This window comes from Pectinophora gossypiella, chromosome 8 (genome assembly GCF_024362695.1).
Source record: "Pectinophora gossypiella chromosome 8, ilPecGoss1.1, whole genome shotgun sequence".
Taxonomy (NCBI): domain Eukaryota; kingdom Metazoa; phylum Arthropoda; class Insecta; order Lepidoptera; family Gelechiidae; genus Pectinophora; species Pectinophora gossypiella.
In genome coordinates this window covers 14,437,754-14,461,202 of record NC_065411.1, presented here as the reverse complement: position 1 = coordinate 14,461,202, position 23,449 = coordinate 14,437,754, and the positions used below count along the sequence as shown (strand labels likewise).

At 37.1% G+C, this 23,449-nt stretch overlaps 2 protein-coding genes across 4 annotated transcripts in view; both read left to right on the top strand.

Moving 5' to 3' along the window:
• The window catches only part of LOC126369223 (BAG domain-containing protein Samui), a 35,543-nt gene that overhangs the window by 1,216 nt on the left and 10,878 nt on the right, over positions 1-23,449 (top strand). The window contains exon 1 of one of the 3 annotated variants that reach the window (XM_050013545.1): positions 12,303-12,379. The exons of 1 other annotated variant lie outside the window; for it this stretch is intronic. In XM_050013545.1, coding sequence (XP_049869502.1) covers positions 12,359-12,379 — 21 coding nt within the window. In that variant the 5' untranslated portion in view covers positions 12,303-12,358. Of the gene's footprint in view, positions 1-12,302; positions 12,380-22,286; positions 22,470-23,449 lie in introns of those variants that run through there. One more of the 3 variants, XM_050013543.1, reaches the window with a different exon arrangement.
• On the top strand, positions 1,867-2,289 carry LOC126369284 (60S ribosomal protein L35-like). Its single transcript, XM_050013643.1, has one exon. The coding sequence runs from the start codon at positions 1,910-1,912 to the stop codon at positions 2,279-2,281; it is 372 nt and encodes a 123-aa protein (XP_049869600.1). The 5' UTR covers positions 1,867-1,909; the 3' UTR covers positions 2,282-2,289.

The window sequence follows — 23,449 nt, the reverse complement described above, 5'->3', positions numbered from 1 at the left end:
AGAAAAAAAGTATTTTGTCTATGAACTAGTTCATTCAATTTCGTGAATAGGTAGGTGCCTTTAATAAAAAAGAAATATGTATCACTTGTCGTAATTTGACATTTTATTGGTAAAGATGGTGCGCACACGGCGACGAGGTAAAAAAAAAATCAAGTTAATAATCGAATTTCGTAGTTTTTCATACACATTATTTTCAGAAATCGCTGGCAAGATAATAATCAACAACATGACATAGTTATTTTATCAATTTCGTATCGATTTCGTTAGCAATATGAAAGCAAACTTTTTTAGTCCTTTTCAAGGGACTTTAGGTGTCATGTCCGGATATTTTTCAAATACTTTTTTAAATTGTTATATGTGATTAAATCATACCGATATAGACTGACTTGCTTACGTGATCTTATGATTAAAAAAAACTACCGTCTTCATTTTATTTCCTTTTTCCTTCTAATGATGATCTAAACTGACACCATGAATTAATGTCTTTCCTAATAATAAAAACCTAATGTACTTCCAGAGGGACTAATCTCAAACTACATCATAAAAACTAAAACTCGTTACTTATTTTATATTTAAATATGTAAGTATATACACATATTTATGACGTACAAATAAGTATGTATGTTAATGAAAAAATACATAACCCTTTATAATAATAATATTTTTCAGATTTTACTAAAAGTAGTGACTTAAACCGGGAGTCCTTCTGGAAGAACTAAAAAAAAAACGTAATTTTTTCAAAAATGTCTTCTATTCATCCTTACATAGGTCTCCACTTAATTTGAACCCGATCGGATAACTCTAACACTTTAAAATTTGTACTTGAAGTGCTCGGCCTTTACGACTACAAAAATTTGGTCCTTTTCAAGGTACCACCGTCGTTTATTACTTCGAAATCGTAATTATGCTTCGGCGTTACGAGGATAATGATGGAACATGTGGTCTTTTTCGTAGTGTATATTTTTCTAGTTATTCTTCTTCAAGTTACCTACTTATTTATTACTGTGTTTTCTAGACAGTATTTTATTATTAACATTTTCATCTCATTTCTTACAATGTAGGTATTCACAGAATCTTCCTTAATTATACATTTTCCTTGTCTTTAATCTAATAATATTATTTAGATACACAGTTCTATGAAAAATCTGACAAAATATTGTCCCCACATTAATTCTGAGGGATACCACTTTGAGTATGTTGAAAAAATTTTATAATGTCCTATGGTTCAATCCAATGTGAACCTTCTAATTTAAGTATGTGAGATAACTATGGAAACGCGGCGTGTCGCTATTATAACGCCTCTATTTGAAAGTGCCATATTTTAGTTGGGTACAGTGCTGCCAACACATATGATCGAAGTTTCTAATGATATAACAAATATTTAGGAATATGTTATTTCAAGATATTATTTAATCATTAACTCATGAGTGACGAAGATAAGAGAATGTGCTTAGCTGCTTATCATCCCAACCTTGTTTTAATAGGTGACTAAGGGATATTCTGTATTTCAACATAATTGTTGGCAACATCCAACAATTTGTATTTTTTATGTATAAAATGGCAATACCTTTATTTCTTTTCTTCGATACACTGCAATGTAACATGTCAATTTTGTGTGCCATTATTTGAAAATGTATCGTGGTCAAGTCAATCGCTGTATTCTTTACCATCTTCTACACACCAGCTGGAGCACAACAACACCTTTGTGTGACAATAATGATCATCTTTATGGCCAGTTGCGGACGTTGGACGTTCTTAGTTTGTGCTGTCTTACCGTGTAAGAGTGAGCAAGACAGACAGTCCGCACGCTTCGTCTTACTACTTACTCCTTAGCGCCTTACAGTCATTTAAACTAAAAATCTGTCAAATTTCGTAGTGGTCGGATGATGTTGGAATTTTTATTTCCAAAATGGGTAAGGTTAAGTGCTCCGAGTTGCGCAATAAGGACAAGAAGGAACTTTTCAAACAATTAGAAGAGTTAAAGACAGAGTTGTCAAACCTTCGAGTGGCCAAAGTTACTGGAGGAGTTGCTTCAAAACTGTCCAAGATACGTGTGGTCAGGAAAGCTATTGCACGTGTGTACATTGTCTACCATCAGAAGATGAAGGTAAACCTGCGTAACCACTACAAGAACAAGAAGTACAAGCCTCTAGACCTCAGAGTCAAGAAGACCCGTGCAATGCGCAAGGCGTTGACAAAACATGAATCTAAGGTCAAGACCAGGAAAGAGATCAGAAAGAAATCTCTATTCCCACCTAGAGTCTATGCTGTGAAGGCTTAATTAAAAAAAAAAGTAAACTTAAAGCAAGACCCAGAGGGGGTGAGGTAAATCTAGCTCGGCGCACGATACGAATTGGTGCGGGGCGAAGAGTTACCGTTCCATACGCACTATTAGTTAGTGTTCTTTTTAATAAACTTAACGTTGGCGGGTGCGAGAAGAATAATTATCATAATCGTGAAATAATTACACGGTGTTGGCGACACAAAGGCTTTACCGTCAGAACACCCGCTTGTGTTTGAAGAAAACAACCAAGGTTAGGTGATTACTTGAAAGTAAATTTTGTCTTCATTTATTCTAAACCAAAGGCATAGATTAAAGGAGCGTATAGAACGGCAATTCTCTGCGCAGGACAATCTATAGCTAGATTTACCGTAGCCCTTAGGTTAGTCTAAATGGCTGTAAGCCGCTAAGGACAAAAGGGGGAGCGCGCATGAACTGTCTGTCTCCCTCGCACCTTCGCGTTCAGGCGGCACAACGTGACAATGACATTTTTGTGTTAATGGTGCTTTTACAACATGCCCATTGCCCAACAATCTTTCTCGGTAGTGGACAAAAACTACTAAAAATGAGGGACTTTCCAGGTGACGTTCATCAAAAACAATAGAGATGTACAACATTATGTATGTGGGTCGTTCTTCTTTTTTATCGACAATAAAAAGACATTTTCTCGATTTATCGGATTTAACATCTTTAAAATTATAACGGCAATAAATATTTTAAAACATCATATAAAGATGTGTCTGTAGAGGACTATTTAGTGGTTCTCTTTATCTTGGTAACATACTTTTCTTTGCAGGCGCATTCCAAAAAATATTGTGACAGAGTGGCCCTTTTCATCGGAGACAGCATTTCAATTTACCACTCTGTCACATAATTTTGTGAAAAACGATCAAGCTACGTTAATAACTAATTGAGGAACCGATTAGTATTTTGCTTGTATTTTGAGTATAATAAGATAACTATATTTTTGGACAATCAAAACATTAAATAAAATTCTAAAACATAACTTATCAGAAGCAGAACGAAGGACAGATCATTGTCGATAAAAAAGAAGAACAACCCATGTGCGTAAAAATGTATCTCTCCTTCCGAGAAACTGTGAAAGGCATACTTACAATACAAGGAATAAAAATAAAATTGTTGTTCAAAATTCTAGATTAAGTAAATTAAATTCATCTTTTTTGGGGTTATGTATACGTTTTTACAATAAAATACCAGATAATATTTTAAATTTGTCAGAGAATAAATTTAAAGCTCACGTGAAGCTTACTTTATGTAAAAAAGCTTATTATAAGATTAATGATTACCTAAATGATAAAAATGTCTGGTATTGAATGTGTTCCTCTAGTTATTAAATAACTTGTAATGTACCCTCATTGATTTAAAAGATGTGTTGCTGTTGCAGTTTCTTGTCATTTCTTCTCCTCAGCCATAACACCTTGCGAAATGACGTAAATTCAAAAATGTTACATTGACTTCAACAAGTTTATCCATGATAATTACGTTGAATAAATGATTCTGATTCTGATGGCGTTGTTCAGTTTTAACTTTATAATTACCTATTTTCTCATAACATAGAACACGTTCAGCTGCTTCTCTTCCCGGGCGTGTCGTAAAAACCGACAGAGGGATTGTGTCCTCTAACATGATGGACTAATGTTATGGGCGATAGGCTGATCCCTTATCACCATAAGGTTCATCATATCCATCTTTGGACTTCGTATCAACAGTGGCTGCAAGTTGTCTTTGATTACTTGTGGCTCTGCCCACCCCATTAGGGATTACGGGCGTGAGTTTATGTATGTGTATGTATGTGTTCTCATAACTGTACCTAGATACATAATTATTCAAAAATACAATGTAATGGCAGACGCATAAAAATTATCGTTGCTTGATATCTTGATCACATTATGTTTAGAATTATATTGCCACGTATATCGCTTCTCTTTATTTTGATTAGAATAATAATGGGTGGAAGATGTAATTGAACCTGGGTGTAATAAAAAGGGTCATCATTTATACTCAAAAACAAAGATGAAAGATGCATAAGTCTGTTATCCATGTAATTAGAAGGTTAAACGAAGAATAAACTGTACAGCACCATCTATATTGATTTTGAGGAACATACCCTGGAAAGTAAGGGAAAAGAGACAAATACTGAGAATTATTGAGGACAGAAGAGGCAAGATGATTGGACACCTAATAAGACACGACGAATTTATTAAAAACATCATAGAAGGAAAGCTAAAAGGAAAGAGAAGAAGGGGAAGACCAAGAAGATCTTACATGGAAAACAGATTAAAGAAAAAGTTAACGTCGTGTCTTATAGGGAAGTCAAGGAATTGGCCTTTGATAGACTGGAATGGAAAATGCTGCACCGACAAGAGCGTGGCTCTTAAATTGATAGAAGGAAGCAACTGGACCTCGTGTTCTTGCACAAACTATTTAACGGTTCTATTGATTCCCCACATCTTTTATCAAAATTTAAAATAAGTACTCCGCTGAGACTTCGTAGGAAAAAAGCCTACTCCTTCTTTGTAACTCCACCATCTAGAACGAATTTGGGTCAATATGCTACTATTTCCAGGTTGTGTAGATTGTATAATATGTTGGCCAGATATCATGATCTTGACATTACTATGCCCTTAAATGCATATAAAAATATTGCACTGGCTGCTTTTTGTTAAATTATGTCTATTTTTTATTTTTTAATATAGTTTATATCTTGTTTTTCTTGTTCACTTGATTGTGCATGCTGTGACTACTTGTAATTGAGCTAGCTCTTAATCTTTTTTTTATTGTCTGTAACTTTGCATGTGCAGAGTGTAGCTTGTAAGTTGTCCATAATAAATAAATAAAAATAAAATAAATAAAAATAAAATTGATGATGACCCTGGAAAGTCCCTCATTGTCTTGTAAAATTGCATAAAAAAGCTAAAAATTAAAAAGAAAACTATGTTTCATATGCATTAATAATTTCAATAATTTTCATTGAACTTGTAAGGTATTATTGTCTCAGGGGCGTTACGCGTTATAATCATGATCGATTAATCGATTGTTGACTCACTACGTATACGGCGTACAGCTCAATATTCGTGTTTACTCAACGTGTACACCTACGTACAATAAAATGTCAGTCGTTGACTAATTGTGTAACTTCTTTTATTAATTTACATACATACGTAAACTCACGCCTATTTCCACGGAGGTAAGCAGAGACTATGGACTTCAATTTGCTTGGATCCTGACATAGGTACTCTTGCCTCCACATTAATTTTCTTTTTTCTTTATATTTATTCGTTCGTAACCCGCTTAACGCCCGCGACTTCGTCCTCCGTCTTCATAATTCACTGTTGGAACGAGTGCGCGGCAGCTCCAACAGAATCCTGAATGCGATTGCCGATAAATACGATTCGCCCTTAATGTGCCACCTGATTGGGATGGCGGGCGGATTTAAATCCGAATATCGTCCACCTCTAACTAGTAAGTTTTTGTTACTAACCCTATGGATATTATGTTGTCCGAATAAATAATTTTTGATTTGATTTGATAACTAATACAGGGTGTTAGTGACATCGTAACGAATATTGAGGGGGAGGATTCGGCTCAGCCACTGGTGGGGAGCGGAGAGTTGCCGTTCTATACATATATATGTATTATTCTGTGCATGCGCGCTGGTATGTTATGGTAACCACGCTCTCTAGCGAGTTGACGGGCGTAACCATGGTAACCATGATATACCGCATATTCCCATTTTTTACTGGTTTTCTTTACTTCGGCCTTCCGAACCACGTTACGTCACACAGGACGTTAAACCGTTGGTCCCGGTTACTACTGGTGTAAGTAAGTAGTCGTTACATGAGTCATGTCAGGGGCCTGTGGCGGCTCAATAGTAACCCTGACACCATGGTTGATGAGGTTGGTTATCCACCTAACAACCCACACGATAAGAAGGAGATTACTTCGGCACGTTTCTACTCATTACTCTGTAATTAAAGTAGTTGGTCCGCTCGTTGTTTCCGCTGAACTTGAAGGTTATTTTTTATAGAAACTTTATCTTAAGTAAGTCAAAACTTATTTAGAGATAGTACACACTCAACGAACCAACGCGACCCTAGTTTATATATATAATGAAAATAGATAAATTACGCTTTATCTTCTGTCTACTCAGCCTGTATCTACCCACTGCTGGGTATAGGCCTCCTCTCTTTCACGTCATCCTTTCCGGTCCTGTGCAAGTCTCATCCATTGCTTTCCGGCATACCTCACAATGTCATCCGACCACCGGGCCGGTGGTCTTCCTCGATATCGCATACCATCCCTTGACCATCATTCAGTAACAGCCTTAACACGTACGTTAAGCCGTTGGTCCCGGTTACTACTTACTGATGTAAGTACGTAGTCGTTATATGAGTCATGCCAGGGGCCTTTGGCGGCTCAATTGTAACCCTGACACCAGGGTTGATGAGGTTGGTACTCCACCTCACAACCCACACGATAGAAGAAGAGAAGTAACAGCCTTAGTCCATCTGTTGTCTTCCCGTCTTGCCAAGTGTCCTGCCCATCTTAATATGAAATTTCGTCTATAATAATCTGAAAAGCAATATGTGATTGCCTCCTTCGTCTAATGGTTAGAGCGTTGAGCCCACGGTCTGGAGGTCCGGGTTTGATTCCCGATGGGGACATTGTCGAAATCACTTTGTGAAACTGTGGTTTGCTTGGTATGATAATTCCATGCTTCGCAAGACACGTTAAGGCGTTGGTGCCGGGCTGCTAGTCCAGTCACTTTTACCAACCCGCAGTGGAGTAGCGCGATGGAGTATGCTCCATGTTCCCTCCGGTCGATCGAGGGGAGGGCTGTGCCCAGCAGTGGGACGTGTATAGGCTGTTTATGTTACGCTTCCCTCAATGAGCACCATCTCTTACACTAACCCTATCAGGAACCGATGTCAGCTCGACGATAACCCACGAAGCATGAAGCGAGACGTTTCAAGTACCAATATATTGTTTCAAACTAACAACAATGGCGACCAAGCGTCTAGTTACCTGCAATTATAAGTCAATCAGATAACGTAGGTACCTAGGGACGATCGATCACTAATCTCTTGTATGTAATGTAAATCGCACGGTTGTTGGTGATTTTCCTCAGATTATAATCTAACTAAGTATATAGGGTGGTGTTTGAGGAGCTCGGTAGCGCAGCGGTTAACGTGCTCGGCCTGCGATTGTTGAAGTTAAGCAATTTTCGCATAGGCCGGTCATAGGATGGGTGACCACAAAAAAAAAAAGTTTTCATCTCGAGCTCCTCCGCGGAAGGCACGTTAAGCCGTTGGTCCCGGCTGCATTAGCAGTCGGTAATAACCATCAATCCGCACTGGGCCCGCGTGATGGTTTAAGGCCCGATCTCCCTATCCATCCATAGGGATGTTAATGGGTATTATTAAGGAGTGGCGGAGTATTTGAGAGGTTTTATCCTCATTATGTTCTCATTATACCGTGCTCGATTCCTGAATGCCACGCTCACCTGCCTCTAGTCTCTGCGGGCCTAAAAAAGCAATGTTGATTTGCTTCAAAATACACTTACAGGCAAAGACCCATGCACCATTATGGCTATTTGATTAGCTTTTCCGACTGACTGACTCCCGACAGTACAATGACTGAATCCAATAGACCAGTCGTTTGAAGATCAAGGCCTTAACTCGTATTTGATTAATCAGAACGAATTGATTCGACGGTAATTTGACTCTACCTTTATTAAATGTTACCTTGTTTCCGAATTTGACTCAATTAATGTGATGATTTTGACCTGGGGGTCTTTTAGACCACAGTGATGCAAATCATATAAAAACTAAAAAGGAATATTCCAATATGACATTAGCGCATAATGTTTCGGCCCCACACACGCTTTCCAAAAGTCCGGGACTCCATAGGCCCGAGATATTATTTATTTCCAAACACATAGATCCAATTGTTTAGTAACATGGAATAAAACTTAAAAGATAATTTTTTTTTTTTGACGTGACTTATTGTAGATTTGCCGCAGATGGCATTAACTACTTGGCCGGACAAATGGGGAGCGCTGAAGGCTCTCACCCGGTACAACGTTTAAGACAACAGGCCTGAGGGTGCCCAGTTGGGCGCGAACCTCGGCTCAGGGCGTCGTCTGAGAGGAAAAATATTTGAAAGAATTAATCGACCCTAGTGGGTCGATAGCGATAAGCGCTGAATGAGGGAAATCGTCGACCACGCCGGCGGGGTCGGTATAGGGGACCTGAAGTGTTTGGTGTCGCGAGCTGATTGGCTGCCTCTATGGCTAGAGTAATCGGGTCGTCGGGATCGTATATTACGTCCTTTAAAAGATAATGTTAGTAGCGTAGGTGGTAGAAAAAACATCATAAGATTTCGTTCCTTTTTACGAGTATTTTGGCCCAGTGCCTGATAATTGGGAAGCCATACCTGGCCGCGATAGTTTTCAGGATGGAGTTGGAGCTGGCCCGCACCCTGCAGACCAACGCTCAACCACTGGACCACGGAGGCCGTTATGTTTATGATAATAGACAGTACTCCAATGTGTTAAATGTTTAGATTCGCGTGTAGCCATCCCATTACTCACTGTTATCTAGACTGTAGACTAGTTGGCGTTATGCTACGGATTTATAAAAAAAATGTCGCATGATCTAATTAATCTATTTAGGTACTTAATTTAGCACGGCATTACAACGGTCTGTTATAGATAAAAACATAATAAAATATATTACCTAACCTATCACATCACTAATTTAAGCACAGGCCTAAACCAATGAATGTCGAATTTGTTTTCGAATTCATGTTTGGATCATAAATGATTATCACGTGTTCAGTGGTGAAGGAAAACATCGTGAGAAAACGCACATCCCCGAGAAATGCATTTTCGGAGATATGGGACCTAACCTGTATCGGGCTGGTTTCCCTTCGCGGGTTAGAAGGTCAGACAGGCAGTTGCTTCTATAAAAACCGGACCTGTCAAATCGTCAGGTTAGGTTAGCGGACTCTGTGAAAAGCGGGATAATGCTAGGGGGATGTTACCAGCTTCTTCTATCGTATGGGTTGCGAGGTGAATTACCAACCTCATCAACCCTGGTGTCAGGGTTATTATTGAGCCGGCAAAGGCCCCTGACATGGCTCGTGTAACGACTACTTACTTACATCAGTAAGTGGTAACCGGAACCAACGGCTTAACGGCTTATACCAGCCTGACACCTAGGTATTCCGTCATGTTAGAATTTTGGAATTAAATCAATCCCGTTGTCGGATTTTGCAACATTCTATTTCTTTCGCTACAGTCAAAAATAGAAGTAAGGTCTGTAAGCAGTACTTGTGCGATATCAGCATTACAGTCATCCTGCAAGTGAACGGAAAGGTAATCAAAGAAATCTTCGCTGACGTCGCTAACTGAAGTAACTGAAATTTTTGGCGAATCTGATTTGCAACCTTTACTATCACTACATAGTATAAAACAAAGTCGCTTTTTCTGTCCCTATATCTTTTCATTTTTAATAGACAAAGTGATTCAAGAGGAAGGTTTATATGTATAATAACATTCATTAAATAGCGGACAAATACTGTTATTTTTGAGGTTTTTAATGTAATGTCGTAAATATTTAATTTTTTCCTCGGCATTGCACCCGAGCGAAACCGGGGCGGTTCGCTAGTTGTCAATAAGACTTATTCTAAATTATTCTAGCAAAAAAATGCAGATACGTCAGTTTGCAAAGCTACCCACTAAATGACCCAGTAAATAACACTCCTTGGATCGTTTATTATCATTAAATACAAGTAGTTCTCTGTCTGTCGAGATTTTGCTTGATGCAGACGCTAGGGCTGGGAACATGCTGCAGTTAACATTAAACATTATAAATAAAAAAATAATAATAAGAAAGTTTATTTAGGTAAAACCTACGACACACATATACATTTACAACATTCAAATATACACACATTAATATTTAGTTGGAAAACATAAAGGCATATGGGTGCCGCAGCGCACCAAAATAGGCCATGGTTCAGTGAAAATGTACCCAGAGGGCAACACTGATTTTCAAACCACGCCGATCGGTGAAACGCGAGTACCCGCACAATAAATTAAAAAATAATAATAAAATAAAGACTACCTACTAGCTTTCCGCCCGCGACTCCGTTCTCGTATCGTTCGGTTGTCGCGCGCGGCATATTTATCATCATCATCATCTCCCTGGTATTATCTTGTTTTTCACAGCGTCCGCTTACCTAACGTGAAGATGCGGCATGATTATTCCACCCCTAAATAATATAAATTTAAAAACTAAAACACGACTACGGAGACTCTCTACTCTAGATTTTCTCTTCCACAGAGTATTTTTTAATTTTTTTCTAGTTTATAATCACCGGACAATCAAGACGCATCTAGTGACACCTCATTTGATAAGTGGTTTCGATGTTAAGAGGAATCAGACTTACATACACATACAAAGTACTGTCAAACACATAACACTCCTACGCCGCAGTCGGATAGAAGCTATCATATATGTTCTTGCCTTAGGTCTGATCTATCTCTCTACCAAATTTCATCAAAATAGGTTTAGTAGATTTGACGTGAAAGCGTAACAGACAGATATACATTGTTACTTTCGCATTTATAACATACTTTATTGCCCAAACAGGAAATACCTCCAAACTTGACATTTTCTTGACTGATGCTCAATTATTTACGACCCAAACACAAATATTGACGAACAAATCATACGACAATGTCAGCCCTACAGATACAACATTGCAAAACAGAGTCTTACCTATACAAATTGCAGCGAGTGCGCTGCGTGGGCGCCGGTGATTGAGTCGTGGGCTCCAAGGACCGACCTCTTACTCTTGAGGAAGATATCCATTGCACACACGTGGCGTGGCGTGTGAATGCATCACGTTGTATTTAACTAGATAATAAGTGCACCTCTGGCTACCCCTCGGGGATACAGGCGTGATGCATGATTTTATTCATGTAGATTACGTGTAGATATCAATCTACTTCGGAATATATAATCGCAAATATTAATGAGAAAGGGAAAGGGATCTAAACTCGGAAGGCAATAGGGAAACCACTGCCCTATTTTTCTCTAAAAAGTAGCATGGAGAATGCTGCACCGATAAGAGCGTGGCTCTTAAATTAGTGATGATGATTAATGAGACTAATCGTTCAGTAATTAACTTGATTGCCTTCGTATAATAGATCGTGGGCTCGAGTCCTTTACATAACAAGTTCTAAGTGAAAATTAGGTGTACCCTACACTGTATAAATATCTATGTGTAGATAGCAGATCAAAATGTAGGTTAGCAAAGTGCAGTAATTTTACTATTGAGTATGATGTATTTAATTTAATTTAATTTATTTTTTTATTTAATTTAATTTATTTTTAATATTTTTTTCTAACTAATGTACCAGGCCTTTGTTGTGCATAGATAGGATGAAAAGTGGATCCCTTAGAACAATGATGAAGAGACAGTACATCAAGGGGGTAAAAAGGCCACATCGAAGCAATTCATTTAAAAAGCAATATTGGAATTTGATACTTGCATATAAAAGTAAGTGTGCAATAGCAATATTGCTTTTTAGATGAAATTGATTTTGCCTTTTTAACCCCCCAAAAATGTATCCAATTTTTGCTCTAGTAAGGCACAATGTGAAAATTGGCATCTAGTGGCGCGAAGAAACGTTAATTGGCGTAATATTCATATATTCCCGCGGGCACGAGTTGGCACTCCTTGCGTCCTTCACACCATTATGTCTGTTTCGAAGCTTTTTGAATAATTAGGCAAAAGCCGGCGCGTTGAAGCCACTATCCGCTAATATATAAGAAGTGTTATTCACAGTGACGCAGGAAAATAATCTGCGAGTTATTCCAAAAGTTCTATTTCGGTACTGATGCCGCCCACAACACCGACCAACTTTCAGTTCACGAACGAGACTTACTGTGGTAACTCAAGATAGTAGCTATTACACGCAATTAGTTACGTTTATTTAACCAGTAACAGTGTTTTGTGATACTCGGAAAGCAATTGTTGTCATGAATGTGTGAGATGAAGCGAAATGTAAGTACGAGTTGAATTTGGCATCGACAGCGGCCTAATGTTTTGTTTACACGGTTTTTTCCTAATTCCCCTTTGGGTTTATTACTTTTTTATTGCTTTTCCTCTATAATGCTTTGTTATTTTAAAAAATCCGTGTCTATCTATCTAGGGATAATTATTGTAATTGTAATGAATTCTTAAAGGTCTTTTTAATGATGATTGTGGTATCATAATTATAGCAATTGTATAATGACATCATTATGTGACTTAATAAGTTCTCTTTTATTTTTATGGCACACCTGTTCTCTGCCACAACTCCACCTACATTGGATGACAGTCCGCGTCATATCCCGTGCGAAAGTTATTTTTTCCAAATCGAAAATTGTGTGTTAACGTGTCGTTTTGTGTAATAATCGTCGGATTTATTGATCGAAGTTTTGCCGTGGTTTTAATACATTCATTTGGAAATCCCAGTTGACTCGTGCGTGCATCCTGTATCCTTGAGGTAATCCGATTTTAACATTATATTTTTTATCATAAGAACATCGTAAGAGTTGTAATTTTAACTAAAGTGTACATCTTTTACTTTGGCATGCTAAATAATAAATACGAAAGCCACGATGACTCCATGCTACGATCCCCAAAAACAATATAGTTGGCGTTGTACAGATTTAATGTGATTACCTATTTTCTCATTGCCCATAATAATATGAACAAAAGTATAATGTAATGGTTGATGTTTGGATCAGATAACTTAAACATAACATAAATAGCCCATATATGTCCTACTGCTGGGCACAGGCCTCCCCTCAAATCAACCGGAGGGGGTATCGAGCATACTCCACCACGCTGCTCCACTGCGGGTTGGTTCAGATATTCTAAAAAAATATTTTGCTACCTATAATACTCCTCTTTATTTTGATCAGAGTAATGGATGGAAAATGTTTTGTGCCTGGGTGTAATAATAAGGGTCATCATTTATACCCAAAACAAAGATAAAAGATGCATTGTCTGCAATCTATGGGGTCCGAGGTTTTTCTTGCAGCTTCTTTTCCCCGGCTATACAGGTTGTGAGAAGCTGCAGTAGTTTTAGGCGGATGAGACGTTCGTTATGTAAAAATTGACGATTCAAAGTGTAACTATGTTACCTACTGAATAAAGATATTTTTGAATTTGAATTTGAATTTATGAAATTTAAATGTTAAAAAAGTCAATTCTGTACAGCGCCATCTATATTTTTTTTGGAGAATATTATACTTCGATAAATCTGTTGTTTACCTTTCATTTAAGTATACCTACCAGACACAACCTACGTCTGTTGGATCGAACCCTGTTTTCCCATCTTCAACAAGTCCCTTTCTTTGTGAATCATCTTTGTACATCAACACATCTGGTTGAACTCGGAAAAACATTTAAATTTTTATATTATTATCGCGACATGACTCAACCTAAGAATTTAAAGAATCCACTTCACAAGTTGCGGTCCATATTTCTTTTTAAATAGCTTCTTGAACTAAATATTTTGTAAAATCTCTCGATTGGTATGTCGTCGGGTCGACAATTCTCCTTGGGCGAATTCCCTCATTCCCGTATTGAAATTGCGCAATCGTGGGAAATAAAAGTAAATCTGAAACGCAGACTTATAAGCCATTGAGTTGGCGCCAGTCCGTCCCAGTTGCCTATTTACTCTAAAAACTAGATAGAATACTAAACAAATTCTTTCCACATATCTTTTTAGACGGAGTCTGGGATAAAAACTCTCTATATTATTTACAGTCCGTGGCTTGTTATTCTACTTACGTCATACAGGCGACTAAGAGAACAGTTTCTTCTTATTTTTTCGATCATCACTAATTTCATAGCCACGCTTGTCTACTTTTTAGGGAAAAATAGGGCAGTGGTTTCCCTCTTGCCTTCTGCCCCGCAGTACTCTGTCTGACACGAGTGTGATGGCGCCAAGAGTAGTCTATTTCAAAGCCGGACTAGGACTCCTATCTTCCGCCTCTGAATAGTACTGACAGTTACATTTCGTATATCAGTGTTTTTATCGATGGCATACTGATTTTTTCAGCCCAAATACTGGGCTAAAGTAAATTGGTAAATATATGATAAATATAATTTGATAATTGTATTAGAAAATATTAGAAACAACCGTGTTTCTAGAAGATTATGTATTTATAATAGGCGATGAGACCTACCATAACTTATGTGTATCTATAATACGATAATCTATGTCTATAACATACATAAACTGCCTATATACGTCCCACTGCTGGTCACAGGCCTCCCCTCGATCAATAAAAGGGGTAATGGAGCATACTCCACCACGCTGCTCCACAGCGGGTTGGTCTATGACTATAATTCTAAATAAGATGGAATATTTTTTATAATTTTCTACCAATGATGATTATTTCATTATAATTTTCTGCCATTTCATACTTAGATTGGATATTTGCTTAACAACATACACTATACACTACACACACACACTACACCACACTATATGCTTTTCTTTACATTTATAATAACACTTTGTCTTTTAAAAAAGTGCAATTTTGATTGGCATAGGAACGTACCTTGCCCATAGATACCGCTACTGCACGGACACAGTTACCGCTAGATACTTCTTCCTTCAGAGACTTCTTCCTTCAGTATGCGATCTGCCAAAGAATGGAATTCTCTTCCTCCGTCATTGTTCCCCAATACATATAATTTGGGGACTTTCAAAGCAAGAGTGAATAGGCACTATTTGAGTTTGCGTACGAGCACCTTAGACCACATCGCTGCTTAAAACCAGGCTGGATCGTGGTCGAACGCCCTCAAATCTTTAAAAAAAAAGTAGTATCAGTAAGTTTTTACTTTCATTGTTATCTAACAGAACAGTCATAGATAACATAAGCAGTACGACTTTATCTGTGCCCAATCTATACTGTTATCTATTCAGTATTCGTATTCGAATTCAGTCAACGACTCTTGTACGTTTTGTTGCCAAGTGACATTACAGTGCGACGTAACATTAATTAGTGGTATTAAAAAGTACTGGGGGGTTTAAATGGCCACATCGAAGCAATTCATCTAAGAAAGCAATATTGCAATTTGACATTTGCGCATATAAAAGTAAGTGCGCAATGCAAACAAATGTCAAATAGCAACATTGCTTTTTTAGATGAATTGCTCCGATGTGGCCATTTTAACCCCCCAGTACTTGTGACTCTGTTTACCCCCGATAGCGATTACGAGCGTGAATCATGCCTGTGTTTTAGATCCATTATCATAATGAAATTCCTGACTTAATTGGTAGTACAGTCTCAAGTCTCAATACGGAAGTACAGTCATCCGTAGGCCGTGTAGTATTGCCAAATGTATGGCATTGTCGCGGTGATAATGTTTCTAGATCGATACCAAGGTTGAATCATTCATTGTCTTTATTTTTACAAATACATACCCGAGATATGAATTTTCGGAAGTATGTGACCTAACCTGTATTGGACTGGTTTTTCCTTCGCGGTCAGACAGGGAGTCGCTTCTGTAAAAAACCGGACCTGTCAAATCTTCAGGTTAGGTAAGCGGACCCCGTGAAAAACGGGATAATGCTGGGGTGATAACATGATGTAGCGTGATAGAGTAAAAATGAATCTTTATCTTCAATATTTTTTCATACCCGCCGCCATCTTCCTCCTCCCTCTCTCTCTACCTCTCACACAACTCAGGACACGTTCATAAACTTCATCTCATACAAATCACGTTCATAATAATCTTTCATTCCCACATACATACAGAAACTCACGCACGAAATATCTAATGGGGTAGGCAACACTAAGGAGAAAACTTGCATACGAAGTCCTAAGTACGGAAAATCTTTGAATCATGGAATTTGTCAATACAAAAACTTAAACCTACATTACATAAAATATACAGGTTGTTAGTGACATCATCGTAACGAAAACTTTGAGGGATGGTTCAGCTCACTATTCTATTCATGTTTTTTTTTTAATTATTTTCAATTGTATACTTTTGCGATGGAAGATTCCACTTGATATTAAGTCAAAATCATGGTCTGAATCATCCCCCCCCCTCAGAAAAAAGAAAACGTTTTTGTCACCTTTAAATCTGTCTTTATTTAGTAATTAGTCTTAATTTAGTAATTATAATTTCAAATTTTTTCTTTGACCGAGGAAACTACCCAATTAAAGCAAGTATCGCTCCATAGCGCAGTTTTATCTATTTTTTTTCGTAATTTTCATACTACAAAATATTCAAATTCAAAAATATCTTTAATCAGTAGGTAACATAGTTACACTTTGAATCGTCAATTTTTACATAACGAACGTCTCATCCGCCTAAAACTACTGCAGCTTCTCACAACCTGTATAGCCGGGTTTTTTTTTTAAATTAAAACAAAAGCTTTCATAAAGTAAATATCTCCGCAGAAATAAATTACTTTGTCAAACATGTCACGCCTCCTCACAATCTTATTATCGACCTGTCCTCTAGACGCCTTAAATAATAAACTTTATAAAAATAAACATACAAACTCATGTTCGACGTTGTCACTGCAATTGTAATGCAATTTATTGCTGACTCAATCGATATGCGCATAAGCAGCAAGATTAATGGCTCAGAGTAAATTATGATTTATTTTATTTTAGCCCTTGTGGTCAAATCGTCATCCAATCATAAATAGATTGTTCTTTATGTTGTGAACGAGTCACTGGGCAAAGTAATAAATGTTTCTTTCTTTCTTTCGTTCTTTCTTTCTTTCTTCAAAGGCCTCTCGTTCGTCTCTGCGTCTTTCACGGTCTTAAAATTCAAATTCAAAAATATCTTTATTCAATAGGTAACATAGTTACACTTTGAATCGTCAATTTTTACATAACGAACGTCTCATCCGCCTAAAACTACTGCAGCTTCTCACAACCTGTATAGCCGGGGAAAAGAAGCTACAAGAAAAACCTCGGCACAGGGCCCTAGACGTTCTTAAAAAAAATATACATAATTTTTTTATACAATTGAGTAATTTAGCTGCCTAATATCAGTTCTCAGACAGTTAATCCCATGCATGCTTCAGCGCACTGTCACAAAATTAAATCTACTTATGCGGAAGATATCTGGATTGTCAGATCGTCACGCCATCTCTTTCAAGGGCTATACACTACCCAAATCCATCGGGTTCGAACCCCGGTACTGGATTTGCTCCTACAATTAGTTACAATGAGTTATTAATTTATCTTAGGTATAGTTTTCACTAACTCAATTGCCTCGACCACTATGCGGCGCACCCACCTATTACGTCTAACAGAAAGCTCAGTGAGGTGCGGGTACCTAATTCATCCTGCGATGGATGTACCTCTGACTACCCCAATTGGGATATAGTCTTCAGTTCATGTAATTCGTCGGGCCGATGCATGCTCGCGAACAAAGCGCCTTTGTAGTTTGGTGAGAGTATTCTCATGTAAGAATGTAATAACCTCTTTGTGAATAAATAAATCGGGTGTGCGTATAAAATGTATGGCGAAATTGTGGCGTCGACTACTCCATGATCAGGATCGCACTGCCCGCGCAGGCAGGCAAACAGGCAGTCTCGCCTGCGACTCACCTCGCCTGTGTGCTGCATTGCACTGCCCGATCCCGACGCATCGGGCCCAAATTACAGGGTAAATAATCAGGGAATGCATTAGATATCTTATCTTAATGTAATTGGCCCTTAAGGTGATGCGTGTCAGTCAGCTAGGTAACGCTGCGTCAGCAGATAGCGTTACTTCTGCATTTTTCGTATTTTTTTCCATTTATTCGTTTAGTGTTGAGTTCTGACCCAGTGAAACGTTAGGTGGCGAAATCTTACATACATTATCTTTAAGTTAAGCTACAATTTTGAAGTATTTACTGCAGATATCATATTAAAACATTGCATCAAAAGTTGGTGTCATTTCAATTTGTGTACAAACACGAAGCTATCACACACACATGCGAACTAGGTTAGCTATTAAAAGAGATGCATAATTTGAAGTCTACTTCTAACTTCTAAATGGCGCATTTGGTAAAGCAGTCGCCGCCATTCTTAAGTTTCACGGTTCAAACCCCAAGTGCATGTTTTAATTGTTTTTACTTTTTGTATTTTTTTTTACAATTGAATTTGGCGAACCCGTTTATTTGTTACGGAATTTTCAAAAAGTATCACTTTTACCAGTAATATTATAATTATACAATAATGTACTTTGCACTAAAGTACCTTCCGTAATTTCCGTATTTTTTAAAAAACTACTGAACGGATTTTCATACGGTTTTCACCAATGAGTAGAGTGATTCATGGGCGTGCTTTAGGGTATATAATTTATACAAGTATTTTTTGTTTGTATAAAATGGTTCAAAAATGATGATGAATATCAAACATAATTATCGTTACAAATATAGCCGACTTGGAGCTTTCGGCGAAAACGCTGCCTGAGCCCATTGAGATATAACAAAACAACGTATGGTTGAATTGTTCCATTTTTGTAGGTCTACCGGAAAGTCCACAATATGTCATAATAATTATATTGTGTATAAAGAATTGTGTATATGTATTGTATGATTTTACAAATAACGATCGCAGTACAGTAATAATAAGGTAGATTTTTCCTAAATTGCGTCGGTTCAAACTTTGACGCATCGCGTTTGAAAGATGTAATAGCGCTTCAGGACGTCCCGCAAGCACGGCGCTGATGTCGCAGTATCCGCATATAATTATTATGACTTGTCATTTAGTTCCAATAAAATCCGCGGGACTTCATACGTATGTCAGTGACAGCTGGTGATAGCATGCGGGACACTTAGCAGCTAATCGAATTTTATGTTGTTTTCGCGCCCAGTCCAGACGACTTGCAGCGCATTTCTGGACTTATATTTACGCGTGGTGTTTATTGTTAGGTTAATTAGTTCAGGTTAGGACGTTTTTTTTAACGAGGACGTTAAAAAATGACGAGGCTGGGACGTGTTGAAGTAGTATTTCCATATATACGCGGCCTGAAATGGGCTGTTTCGGGGACCTGAACTGGTTGCTGTCGAACTTATTATCACGTTTTCTTGATTAAAATTCATAAATAAGTCAAATAGAAAAAAGAAAAAAGATTTTCGTTAGTTTTAGATCTGTCATGATGTCTGTGATGTTTGTTTATTATACATAAGAATTTCAAAATTTATCTTATTTTTTTTTTCCCAAAGGGCAAGGCAAAGGGAACTATGCCCATACAGCCATGTCTTGTGTTTTTTTTTCTTGATGATGATTAATGAAATGATGAAACCTAAGCCCCCACACAGACTCTTACTCCAAACCCCAAACGAAGTAAGCGGCTTGTTGGCGCAAAGCGAAAATAGATAGGTACACTTTGTTTATTGAATATTCCGATTTAATAATACTATCGGGAATGTTTTCCGACTAACTTAATGTGATCATTAACCACAAAACACCACTTCGTATTTATTATTTAGATTATTCAATGAAGAAAGCAACCTTCCCGTTCCCGTTCCCACCAAAAAGTCCGCGGCAAAGAGAATATAAATAAATCTGTATGTTGGATGGAAAAACAATTAATTATAAATGACTACTATTTAGGCCGGCAAATGCAACAACTTTCTTTTTGATTTGGTTTTCCCCGAAGGGTAAGGCAAAGGGAACTATGCCCATACAGCCATGTCATTTTATGTATTGATTTTTTATTATAATATATGTCCTCTTTTAAAACACGGTACTTACCCATTATTTAAAAATGTTTAAAAAATATGCGTTAAACCAAAAATATTTTTCCAATATTCCTTTTCTCAGATTGTAATATTTTTAGTTTTTTATTTATTCATACATAATCTCTTTATAAATTGTCACTGACATTCTATTACACTTGTCAAGTAGTCAAAGCCTTTAGAGAAAAAAAAAAACTATCACGCACACACACTAACATTGACACCACTACACGCTCAGCAAATACACTGTAATCTGCACCACTACAAATGTAGAATTGATCAAAATTGAGGGTCTGAAATATGGTACTTCTCGTATTCGGACCCTAAATTTTTGTTAGTTTGCGAAAATAATACACCAAAATATTACTATTTATCGGTTTTATAACAATATTCCTCTATCCGTTTTCCTGTAGCACTGCATCAACTTTTGTATGGAAAACGAATCACCTTAAGGGACTATTTATCTCATAAGAATTCATAGTAAGTAAAAGAATAGCATTCAAATTATTTTTATATGCAGCGGAATCGTTTTTAATTTTAAATAGATGCATTCATACATCAGTACTCCTACGGAGTGACTGATTCGACCCTTCAGTTGTTGGAAGAGGAACTCAAGTGTCTAGAGTTGTTACTAAGCTAAAATATTTTACCACAATCATCACGCCCAGGTTACTAAGGAACTCAGCAGTGACAAATTCAGAGTCACTGGCGCCGATTCCTGCAGACACCTCCTAATTTTACTTTAAGTTATACCTGTCATTTTCTTATCCGCCGAAAAGGAAAGGGACGGATGATTGACAGCTCTTAATTTTAGGAAGAATGAGTAAATGAATGAATAACCCGGGCGAGGTATCTCGCTGGTATGCACACCGTTTGACGTATGCTGTCAACTTAATTCTGTCGGGTTATTGGCAAATGTAAAATTTTTAGACGGTTGTTTTACATTTGTGCTTAAAATTGACGTGTGTTCCATAAATTTTATGTTTGTCGATTACCAGTCCCTTTCCTTTTCGGCGGATAAGAAAATGACAGATAATAACATAAAATAAAATTAGATGGTATTTACAAGAATTAGCACCACTGTGATCTCAAACATGGACCGCGCGTTCGAATCCGTACCGGTACCGGACTTGCACCAATGTCTTAAATCTTGAGTGCAGTTTTCACTAACACAAATAGCTCGACCGTTATAGATAGCGATACGGCTCTCCACCACGTTGGTCTAACAAAACTCGGTGAGGTGTGGGTACTTAATTCATCTTACGGTGGATCAGGTGGATGTACCTCTGTCTACCCCAATTGGGATATAGTCGCTTTTGTAACGTTATGTAGGCCAATGATTGAAATTTCAAAGCAAAAATACAATAAGTCATTACAATTCATGATAATGACAGAACTGTCGCAAAACGTGCAAGTTCTATCCGTTCCTCTAAAAATCAATAATAGTTCAGGCATATTTTATTTACTGTATTATATTATGATGTCCTTTCCTTGATGATGAAAATGTAGGCACATAAATTCCTTTCAAGTAAAAAAAAAAAGAATTGTTGGTTACGATAACAATTTAAAGTGAAAACCTCACGCAGAATGTCACGAAAAACATCAATTTAATATCTTAATATCTAAAATTATAAATAAATAATATAATTAAAGTAATAATAACAAATATAAAAAATAAATAAAATAAAAAGTATTATGTTTAAATTAATTTTTTATATTAATATTCTTATCTTATTTAATAAATAAGTTAAAAGTGCTGCAGGGTAACTAAAAAGTCTTCACCTGAGATTTTATCTGCCCACCTTGCAAGATTCCAAACAATTCTGGAACTTTCGCCAATTTTCCATTAGGGATGCACCCCCGACCCTAAAAGCCTAGAAAGATCCATCGCGCATGCGATTTTGGAGCTTATACCACCGCACCTAGCGACAATTTTCAAATAAAGTCCGTGGAATTCCATTGCTGCGGTCTAAAACAGCTGTGAAGCTCAGAGCGAGACGCACAGACTGCTTTCAGCATGTTAATAACAATGAGTGCGAAAGAGAAGGGTATATTTTTGAGAGACAATCGAATGGACGAGGCAATGTACGCGTGGAATTCGAAAGAGACGTAGTATATAGTACCAAGGCCCCCAACCAACACACCTCTCGAAACGTCTCGTAGTTTCGCGACGCCGTGGACGCATTCGCGCGATCATATAAATACGGTCTCTCAGCCCACCGCGCCAGTATAAAGAAAGAAATTGAACGGAACAGTGCGTGTAAAAGAGGACGATTGTTTAAATATTCTTTATTTACAAAAATCAGTGGATTTCAGTGGACATTCCAGTGTATAAGTTATGGAGTCACCTGTAGTAGTGGATAAGCCACCGGAGTATCACGGGAACGATAATGATGTAAGTAGTTTTTGTACATTAAAACTTTTTTGAATTAAAGTTTTCGATAAGCTTTTCAATTTTATAGAAAAATAGGTTAGGTTAAGTTTAAACAATCGTACCTATGAATCAAAATCCCAAAACCCGGTTTTATATTTTTGCAAAATTTATTGACTTCCACTAATAAGTGTTTGATTTTTAAATGAACATTTTGAACACGACCTCTTTTTAATAAATGACTTAAAACAAATGAGACATTATAATTAATTACAACGGCACGTTTTTGTTGTCATCTTGTGTATTGACTGTTTATTTATAAGCAGCTGAAACATACAAATAGGTTAAAAGCGTCCGTGACATCAGTAGGCCTCTAAATTTAGGTAAAGAAATGACTTTACGAATTACCTATCTTAGTAATGTTGGAAGGTAGCCAGGGTACGCCACGGCCACGTTCACACTAGAAACTTAGCGCCAGAAATATACATTTTGTTGATATTCCAACGTTTTCCCCCTGTACAAGAATCCAGACCAAATTGCGCCGCGGAGTTCCTTACGTGGTAAGGTTCGCATTATAAAATGAACACTAATAGTAATAGTTTACATTTAATTTCACATCAATAATAAAAAATATTTTTTTCAAAATGCGTCACTTACGTAATTGAGGCGCTAAATTCATTGATATTTTATAAAAATTTGACACAAAAGATATTATTTATATTTTACCAATATTTATACAGTGGCAACCGTCAATATATTTTTGCCTGAGATATTGATGATAATGTCATCATAGATAATAAATTTAAAATAAGGGTCTCTTGTTGAATCTACATTCAAGGTACATACCAATCAAGAAAATGTATTAAGAAATAAATTATGTATTCTATTTCTTATTCCTTATTTCTTTTGATTTGATAATTGACCATACATAATTATGCATATTCCTATTTTTACAGAATATCCTACTTTATTCTTACATTCTCTGTTATATTATCTGAGCTAGT